Source organism: Rhincodon typus, chromosome 2 (genome assembly GCF_021869965.1).
Source record: "Rhincodon typus isolate 14 chromosome 2, sRhiTyp1.1, whole genome shotgun sequence".
NCBI classification, from domain to species: Eukaryota; Metazoa; Chordata; class Chondrichthyes; order Orectolobiformes; family Rhincodontidae; genus Rhincodon; species Rhincodon typus.
Window position 1 is genome coordinate 82,806,300 of NC_063333.1, and position 10,627 is coordinate 82,816,926.

The 10,627-nt window shown below is 39.9% G+C and overlaps 1 protein-coding gene across 1 annotated transcript; it reads left to right on the forward strand.

Moving 5' to 3' along the window:
- Positions 1-8,173: 8,173 nt before the first annotated feature.
- twist1b (twist family bHLH transcription factor 1b) lies at positions 8,174-10,214 on the forward strand. Its single transcript, XM_020522341.2, has 2 exons — positions 8,174-8,874; positions 9,599-10,214. The coding sequence occupies exon 1, from the start codon at positions 8,354-8,356 to the stop codon at positions 8,852-8,854; it is 501 nt and encodes a 166-aa protein (XP_020377930.1). The 5' UTR covers positions 8,174-8,353; the 3' UTR covers positions 8,855-8,874; positions 9,599-10,214.
- Positions 10,215-10,627: the final 413 nt, after the last annotated feature.

The following is a 10,627-nucleotide window of genomic DNA, read 5'->3' on the forward strand; positions in this document are numbered from 1 at the left end:
TGATAGGTGGACACTGGTGGTAGGTAGGACCTGATTGGTAGATGGGAGGGATGAATCTGGTTGGTAGCTGGAAGGGAGAGTCAGTAAATGGAATGGAAGCGAGGAGGTGGGGGTGGATAGGGAGCCAGGGGATGGGTGGAAAGGTTATTTGAAATTAGAGAACTTAATGTTGTGTGCTCCTGGCTGTAGGGTGCCTAGGCGGAAGATAAGGTGCTGATCTTCAAATCTGCGTTCCAAGTCGTTGCAACACTGGAGGAGGCTAAGGACGGATATGTCGGATAGGGAGTGGGGGCAGGCAGTTGAAAGGGACGGTGACCAGGAGGCTAGGCTGGCTGTTATGGGCCAGGTGAAGATGTTTGGTGAAATGGTCAGCTAGTCTATGTTTGGTCTCATTGATGTAGAGAAGACCACATCAGGAGCACCAGATGCAGTAGACTGGGTTGGAGGAGATGCAGATGAAGCTCTGTCTCACCTGGAAGGGCTGTTTACGGCCTTGAATGGAGGTGAGGGAGGTGGTGTGTGGGCAGGTGTTGCATTTTTTACGGTTATAGGGGGTTGGAGTAGTTGGTGGGGAGTGTGATGCGAACTAAGGAGTGGTGAAGGGAATGGTCCTTGTGGAAGGCAGAGAGGGGTGGGTAGTGGAAGGTGTTCTGGGTGGTGGGGTCTAATCGGAGTTGGCGGAAGTGTTTGAGGATGATTAGTTGGATGCAAAGGCTGGTGGGCTGGAAAGTGAGCCCGAAACAGAGTTTTGTGTATTTGTAACATAACTTGTACTCCTGTTATTCCAGCTCTGTAGATGTAAAGATCAGTGGTCCATTAGTCTTTTTGATTATTTTCTGCAATAATTCATAATATTATCATGATCTATGCACATAGACAGTTTTCCCACCCCTTACTAAATCTCTTTGCACTTTCCATCATTATAACATTTTCACTTTATAGAAATACTCTGTTTAATTCTTTTTAGGTCCAAAGTGGATGACTTCACATTTACCTACATTGAAATACGTTTGCCACAATTTTGCCCATCTTCTCAATCTATTAACATCACTTGTTATTTTACATTTCCATCTCCACTAGATACAATGCTGCCTATCTTAGTGCTTGTCATGAACTTCAATATGTGGCCTTCTATCCCATCACCAACGTTATTAATAAATACAATAAACAGACACCAAAATAAGTCCTTGCAAAACACCACTATCATATCCTGGCAATTAGTGCAATTATTTCAACCCTTTGCCTCATGCTGCTCAACCAATTTCCTAAACAAGACAATAATTTTCTTCAATTCGATGAGTTTCAGATTTAGCTGATAATTTCTCAGAAGAGGCTTTATCAAATGATTTCACGAGCAATGCACAGGTATTTCAGGCTACTTGTTGCAATAGGACTCCCCAGGTATTTTAGTTTTGCTGCATTGCTATTTTTCACTTTTACAATATTTACATTACTTTATGTTTCAGCACCACCAGGGCATAGTAGGCTATGGGCCAAACGCAGGTTAATGGGACTACTATAGTTTGCGTTTGTTGGTCAGCATAGACATGGTGGGCCAAAGGGCTTGTTTCTATGCTTATAACTCTAAATCTGTATAAATAACAACTTTAGACATTCCTTCATTCACTATATGAGTTATCTCTTCAAAATATTCAATTACGTTCACCAAGCCTGATCAATCATTTACAAATCCATGCTGGATGTTTCCTACCAGCAGATACTTTAATGTGTTTGGTCACATGATCAGGTGAGGGACATGATCCTTCATTCAATCAAAAGAAATGGTTCTTCATTGAGAATACATTTAAGGCATCTGCAATATTCTCACTGAATTCCTTTAAATTACTGGGGTGGAAACCATTTGCTTGTGGGGATCTGTTGCTCTTTAGTGCCATTATTTTCTTCAGTGATGATATTTTCTTCACATTCATTTTGGCAAATCCTTGCCCCGCTGAAGTATTAGCTTTGTTGGAATATCCAGTATGTAATCTTCTTCCTCTAAGGAATACAATGCAAACAACATGCCTACCAGTTCCATATGTTCATTTGAAGCATCAGTTATCCGGTTTTAAAGGATCCACATTGCTCCAGCTCATCATTTTTTAATACACTCATGGATATTGCTTACATTAGTTTTGATATCCTTTGTAAGTTCCTTCTCATACTCCTTTTTGGTGTTCCCACAGTTTTGCTTATCCTCCAATTGTCTGGTCTGTTCTTGTTTTGTATTTTTGCATGGTTTTATTTCCTTTCAGTTTGATGTTACAGCCTTACCCATTAAGACTGTTTCATTTTTGGTAAGTGGAGCTTTTGCCTCTTAGAAATAGAAACTCATTATATATCACGTTAAATTATTTTTGATTACTTGTTATCTGTGCCCCTGAACTACCACATTATGCTTCCCTTTGTCCCACCACTCCACATATTCTCACAGACATTTATACATATACACCAATTTGCAATCAGCATTAAAACACTGGGCAACATTTAGATATTTATTGTCTAAATCTTACATGGACCAATCCAAGTATTTTAAGGGAAAAAAAAAATTCTTCCCTTCTGCACCAAATTCCCGTTCTCACTAAATTTCCAACTTTTCACTTTATGCCGTCGGTAAGTAACATTTTACACGAGTAGAGCATTTTTTTTGCCACACCCAAATTGGTTCAGCTTTCTTTTCACAGTCAACAGCCTCTTGAGGTGCAAGTGGTAAGTCCCTAACCATGGGCCAGGAGGTCTAGGCTCAAGTTCCACCTATCCCAGATATGCGTCTTTCCATGTTTAAATAACTAAATAACTAAATAACTAAATGCAAACTATTGTGGATGTTGGAAATCTGATATAAAAACAGAAAATGTGTATGCACTCAGCAAGTCTAGCAATATCTGTAAAGAGAGAAACATTTACTGTATTGAGAGGCAGTTTCTGTGACTCCAGTGTATTTTATTTTTCCAACTTCTCCTCTGAATGTAAAAAAAGTGTGAGCCTCAGTTGGTAGCACTTTTACCCCTGCATCAGATTATGTGTTTGAGTCCCATGTAAGGATTTAATCCAGGGTGATGCTGCAGTGCAGTACTGCAAATGTGGTGAACTGGTGGAGATAATGCCAGGTGAATGAGACATCAAAATATGTGTGTGTGTGTGTGTGTGTATGTGTGTGTGTGTGTGTGTGTGTGCGCTGCACAAGTGTGCACACATGCATGTATGCATGCTTGGGTAGACTTCAAAAGCAGTGGTGGGATGATTACATAGTGCATACAGTACAGATACAAACGATTCGTCTGAACTATTCCACATCAGTGTTTACACTGCACCGAGCCTGATGGAAGGATTGGTACTTAAAAGGATGGGATGAAAATGGACAAATAACTTACTTTATCCAAAACAAATTTGCTAAAAATGTTTACAAATTTTAGGCATTATTTAATTGCCATCTGCAGCAGTTTCAGTACAATCACAAAGAGGAATTACTTGAAAAGTTAGCAAAACCATTAAAAATACCTAAAATAATCAAGACGGTTCCCATGGCTTTATGAAAAGGAAATCATGCTTGTAAATTTTATTAGAATTCTTTGAAGAAGTAACAAGCAGGGTAGCACTGGTAAATGCAATATATCTGGCTCTCCAAAAGATGTCAAGGTATCACACATAGGACTATTTATTTAGATAAGAGCCCATGTTTGTGGGGTGGTATATTACTCAGATAGAGGGTTACTTATAGAAAACTAATAGAACTGGGATGGGGGTGCAGGGCATTTTCAAGATGGCAGTTGGAATGTCACAGAGATCAGTCCTAGGGTCACAATTATTTACTATATATATATATATCCGACTTGGATGAGAGAAGTGAGTGTACTATTGCTAAGATTGCAGATGTTACAAAAATTGGCAAGAAACCAAGTTGTGAGGATGACATAAAAGTTTACAGAGAAATATAGACAGATTGAATGATTGGCAAAAACTTGCATATGGAATATCATGTGGGGAAACATGAGATTATTCAATTTGGCAGCAAGTGTAAAGGAGATGAATATTGTTTAAATGGGGGAACTGCAAAAGCCACAACATAGGGCTTTTGGGGTTCTTGTGCATAATTCACAGGAAGCTCGCATCTGCATTCAATGGGTTAAAAGGAAGGCAAGTGGAATGTTGGTCTTTATTTGAAAGGAAAGACTAAATATAGCTAAGACCTAATAAAACTGTACAAGGCAATGGTCAACCCACACGTGAATATTATTGGCCCTCTTATCCAAGGAAAGATGTATTGCATTGGACACAATACAGAAAAGATTCGCTAAATTGATCTTGGCTATGGAAGGGTTTTCATATGAGAAGATTGGGTTTCTACTCATTGGAGGTTAGAACAATGAGAGATGATCTTATTGAAACATTTAATGCTCTTAAGGGCTTGACTGGGTAGATGCTGAGAGGTAATTTTTCCCCTTTGTGGAAGAATCTAGGGCCAGAGGGCATATCCTCAGAATAAGGGAATGTTTACAAATTTCTTCCTTCAGAAAATAGTGAATCTGTGGAATATTTTACCACTGAGGACTCTTGAGATGAGGTCATTAAGTACAGTGAAGGCTAAGTTGGACTAATTTCTCACAGGAAAGGAATCAAGGGTTATGGGGGAAAGGCAGGAAAGTAGAGTTAAGGATTATTAGATCAATCATGATTTCATTGAATGGCAAAGCAGACACAATCTAGGCTGAATGACTTATTTCTGCTCATACATCATATGGTCATTTGTGTTCTTGAATGAACTACTTTCTTGAACCCCTTTCCTTTGTCCATCCTTACCTCTGCCAAGAAATGTGAGGAGCTCATGGTCTCCTTTCTCAATAATGTCAAGACAGTCCAATGAGCTGCTTTTGCAATGTTCCTTCCGTCCACTAGCCCACCTAGCTGCATTTCCTTTAATGCTTTCCCCTGAGCTCACATCTTTCTTCAGTTTCTCTCCCATTTCTTCACACACTGTCTGTGAGCATATTTGGTCCATTAGACCCACCTGATGTCACTATAATAGGTGGAATTGCACTTGGGTTGTTCCATTTTTACCTAACTAATTGTGGCCAAGGAACTACTCGCAACGGTTTCTCTCCTCCTATTTCTTGAGTAGAGATATTTTCTACATCAACCTCTCAGAGATGTTGTTGCATACCTCTGGAGTAGGTGGGATTGAATCCAGATCTCCTGGCTCAGAGATAGGGACACTACCACTGGATCACAAGAGCCCCAATATTTCTTGTCAACATGCAGACCCTTGGCAACATGAATGGAAGGCGTGATGCTATAATTCACATGTCTTCTGATGACATCAAGCTCTCCCTTACCACATCATTTTTCAACTCCTCTGGCCTGCACCATATGCTTCTGGTCTTCATTCTCTTCCTTTAAGACACTTCTTGAAGTTGTCCTTTTTAACTGAGTTTTTGAACATCTGACCTAACGTTAATGTTAACTCTGATTTCTCTCCACAGGTGCTGTCAGACTAACTGAGCTTTTCCAACAATTTCTGTTTTGGTTTCTGATTTCAAACATCTGCAGTAGGTTTTTATCAAATCTGATACCTCTGCTAAAAGACACCAGCAAATTAATTGGAGCTGTAAATATTAATTACTTTTTGCATTTAGGATACAAAAAGTCTTTTCTTTTCATTCCTAAATCTATTATTCGGATTACTGTTGGGTTATTTGAAACGGCAGGAGAAAGCTCAGAGGATGCTAGGATACATTGTAAGCAATTTTAATGACCCATTGGGGCGATAAACTGAAAGGCCCGAGCCTCAATACCACTTCCTTGTTCCCTTTGGATTACCATCTCACTTTATTTTCATAGACCACGCCTAAATCCCCCTTTCAGCAATTATGCCTTTGCTGTACATTCTCTATTATAATTAACCCCTCATACTATAAATCCAGTCTTTTGCTTTTTGCTGGAGATCCGAAATTTTAAAGAAAGGAAACTGTTGGAGAAAACCGGCAAGTCTGACAGCATCTGTGCAGAGAGGGAGAGATTCGGATTAAACGTTTCCAGTCGAATATAGCTTTTCAGATGCGAAAAAGAAGCGTACCGTACTCCACTCGAAACGTTGACTCTCTTTCGCTTTCTATTTTACTTGTTACTTTTGCTAGCAAATTGCGCCCTCTATCATTCATAAATGGTCGCTGCATTTGTGAATGAATGCTTCCAACTTGTACACATCGAAATAGTGGCGCTTAAAGCATGATGTAAATTGTTTGCACTGCAGACCGGACAAGTACTATTGTTAACGGAGCATGTCACACCTCCGTTTTTTTTTTAAAGTTAATGCTTTCTTTAGAAGCTCTTCAGAATATTTTTTCAAAGGAAAGCCAATATTGTTACCTATGTTACTTCAATATTGTTATGGAGAAAGGCGAACTGTCAACAAGATTATAAAATTACACTATCCAATGGAACTGTTACAATGTTGTGAAAGTGATTCCTGTTTAGATTGTGAGGAGAATTTTGTTTGGAATCTAATATCAAATCAAATTGGAAATGTATAAATACACGCGGTTAATAAATCAAAAATGCAACTAATTTATAATTAGGATATCGCTACCTGTTCAACATTTATTTGTGGATATCTGTGCATATCTGCACCGAGGATTGTTTTATTTGATTGGTACGGAGAAGCTCCACGGGGGAAGTTCAATGCCCTGCTGAACAATTACTACTGGTCATTTAGAAATACTCACAGCGATTAATGGCATTCCATACAGGCAACTTTAAACGACACCAACTCACATTAAACCGTTTTATGTGCTGCTCTTGGATGGCTTTCCTCTTTTTCTCTCACCAGGTGATGTTTATGTTGCATTTGGGCCTCACAGTTTGATTGTTGCTCCGAGATCCTGCTGTGTATGGAACTTTGCACTAGAACTCCTTGTCCCTGAAGATACAAAGTTGATGGTTTCGGCTGGGGATTTCCATTAAAGCATTCAATGGAAGTTTTTGCACTACACAGGTATCCTTTCTGGTTCGCGGATTTGAAATAGGCTTGACTTTGGGCCTAGTTTTTTTTTGGACTGTTCTAAATCTGGATTGCAAATAGTCTTTTGATAACCGAGAGCGCTCTGCTCTTGCATAGTAATTATTTCCACTCGTTTGATGTTATCTCTCCATTTGCTCAGCGGAGCTCCTTTGCTAACTCAACTCTTCACTTAATTAATTTAGCACGTTGCGTTAAGACTTCTTTTCTTGCTACGATTTACAACTTACACGATTTACACTTCGTGTCTTTCGCGTTTTTAACAATTCATTTGTTGTTATTTTACTTTCCAACAAACGTACCTCGTTATTGATGGTATAACCAGCTTTCAGACACAATCATCGCACCTTCGGGTAGATTGTCCACGCGTGCAAAGTTATGTCTCAATGTGTAGATGGACCATATCACTTGAATTGTACAAGTGTCTTATTGATGGAAGGGTTATGTTTTGCAGGTATGCTTTATACTATACTTTAGTACTTTCGTGTAAACTATAAAGATTCCTTTACAGATAAAATGTTGATGGAGAATGTTTAGTTTTTAAATGCGTTTAATTGTAAGGGGTATGTCAAATATGATACCAACACTGGGCTTGGCGGGAAGGGAGTAACTCGCTATTGAACTATTAAAGATGGCAGAAAATAGAAAAGATAAAAGTTCCGCAGCAGAAGTCCGAGATTGTCTTTAGATGTGGAGCACTTAGTGGTTCATCTGCAAAATTCAGTTTTTCACGAATATTCACAGGTCTGGAGCTAGATTTGACCTAAATGCATACTGTTCTTAGAAGTAATCAACATCGCAGTAGATATCGCCCTGAATTTTTTTTTCATCTGATTGATGTACAGTTCATTACAACAATGCACATCATGCCAAGAGCCCACCGCAACCCTCTCAAGACTACATCAAGCAGCAGAGAAGGATCTGAGATAACTACTGTAGCACATAATCATTCGTTTGCATTGATCTGCAAATCTGAGTTGTTTTCCTTTTTCAAAAAAAAATTCTATGTGCAAACATGGAGCCAGCAGCCGCTTTAGAAGCTCGTGTTTAAAGTATTTGCTGCAGAAGATATGTTAACTGATGGTCTTTGCAACAAGGCTCCACCTCATTTCGTGATGAAAATTCATATTAGCCAATCAGATCGATCTCCCTAAAGGTCCAGGCACCCAGAGCTATATTACCCCTTTGAAAAGTTTCCTGTAACACAGAGCCGTCTCTTAGAAGTCATCGTTTGGATAAGTTCAGTTCCTTTTCATTATTCATCATTTAAGTCGAATCCTGTAACCGCGTTGCGGGCGTCAGCTGGATATTCCAATATTCTTTCGTTTCTTCAAACCGATGTTAGAAGCGGTCATGCAGGACGAAGAGAACTCCCCAGTCTCTCCAGTAGAGAGCCTGAGCAACAGTGAGGACGAAGGAGACAGGCAACTAAAAAAAAGTGTCAGAAAGAGGCGACCGAGCAGGAAATCTGGAGAGGAAACAGACAGCCCTGCGTCAGTGAAAAGGGGCAAGAAGAGGGACGGTAGCCCCCAGTCTTTCGAAGAACTGCAAACCCAGAGGGTCATGGCCAATGTAAGGGAACGCCAGAGAACGCAATCCCTCAACGAAGCCTTCTCCGCCCTGCGCAAAATCATTCCGACCCTCCCGTCAGACAAACTGAGCAAAATCCAGACCCTCAAGCTCGCGGCCAGGTACATCGATTTCCTTTACCAGGTCTTACAAAGTGACGAGCTGGACAACAAAATGTCGAGCTGCAGTTATGTGGCCCACGAGAGACTCAGTTACGCTTTCTCAGTGTGGAGGATGGAGGGAGCCTGGTCCATGTCCACATCACACTAGCAGCTACCCTGAGGACAAAGGTAAGCATCAAATTGACATTTAAAAAAAACAAAAGAATTGTTTTTACCCCTTCCCCCTCCTCCCACAAACAAAAAACAAACTCATCTTCAATGAGGCAGTGAATGATCTTCATACACCCTGCTTGTACACCCAGGTCGTCTTTATTTTTACTAAAGTTACAAATCAAATGAATATTAAATTCGAGTGCACCATTTTCACAATGATAGACTGCAGATTTATGTTGGCACAACGGCGATTAATGTTTCCCATTCTTGCTGGCTTATACTTTTTAAAATTTGATTCATTTACGTTTCCAGATCATGTTTTCCAGTGTCCTTTTCCTTATTTTCTCTCTCCCTTCTGCCTTGGCTACTTGTGTTTCCAATTCTCATCGATTAATGGATTTTCCTCAGTTCTCCTCCCACATTGCTGCACCACCTTGATCTGTAAGGCTTCAACAAAACTTTCGCTTTCTGTCCTGTCTCTAGGCCACTTTCCAAGCCAGTGCCTGAAACGCTACAGTCTGAAAGAATCAGTTCCACAGTAAGAAGGGCTAAAACAGAACATGCAAAAAAAAATCCCCAACTGCAGGATGTAACACTTTATCGAAAGTAAGATTTTACACTTACCACCCACCAACCCCACACCCCCCTCACAACTCCGCAAAACCCTGACAAATAGAGGTGCCAAAAGCAGTCCTCCTTGGTTCGCTAATCCCAGTGTAATCCATTGCTGTTTTCCTAGGTGAAAAAGATTTGCCACAAAGGGCCAACGGCTGGACAGACAACAGGGTTTGACGTCTGGATACTTAAACACGTTGATCTTTGCCACTGATGGATCATAAGAGAATTTTTTTTTGTTTATTAACCCCCCCCAAAAAAAAAATCTCGTGGAAGGAGCGTGGGAAGCACTTACAGAAAACGAGCCATGGATCGTGGAATCATTCAATCGTGCGGCTATACAATCGTTTGTACATCTGAGGTGTATTTTGCCATTCGCATCATTTTATCCTGACGATGAATGTTGTTGGAACTCATTCCTCCCTTTACTATGCATGCATTCAACAATCATGTCTATATCTGCTATTGAAGACGCAGGAAAGTTGAATTATTTTATTTTGTTTTTTTTCCCAAAAACTGCTACGGCGAACAGGTCTAGAGTGACAATAAGTTTTAGAAAATGGACCAAACTGTTATGCAAAGTCCAGTTGGTTAGTCTTTCCCCTCGAAAATCATTTATTTATTTATTAATGTGCCATGTCTCAATGCATAAAGATCTGGTCTCTAAATGCATTCATATTTTTGTGATTGTTTTGTAAATATCTTTGTATATTTTCTGCAATAAATACCTATGATCTAAACTTTAAGGCAAAGTTATATATACAAACGGCTATTTTACTGTATAATTCGGTTGTTACTTAAGGGGGTAAACTTGATGATGAATAGTTGTTTGTAGTAAGTTATAACGGCCCCGGGGGAGAGTGGAATCTTGCAAACAAACGGTGCACACAAGACAAACAGAACCGCTACTGACAGACAAAGACGAGTGAGCTAGAATAAGAGGGAGAGTGGATGAACACCGTCTAACACGGGGTGATTATTGACCTTTTAGAGGCCTATAATTAAAAACATGCACAGCAATGTTATGTTGCTTTAAAGATCTGGATTCATGTCAATACTGCCCTGTTTGCTTGGACATAATCACTGGCTGAGAAAAAAACCCCAAAAAAACAGCATTTTGCGCCCTACCATTTGTGAATAGAAAATTAGATGG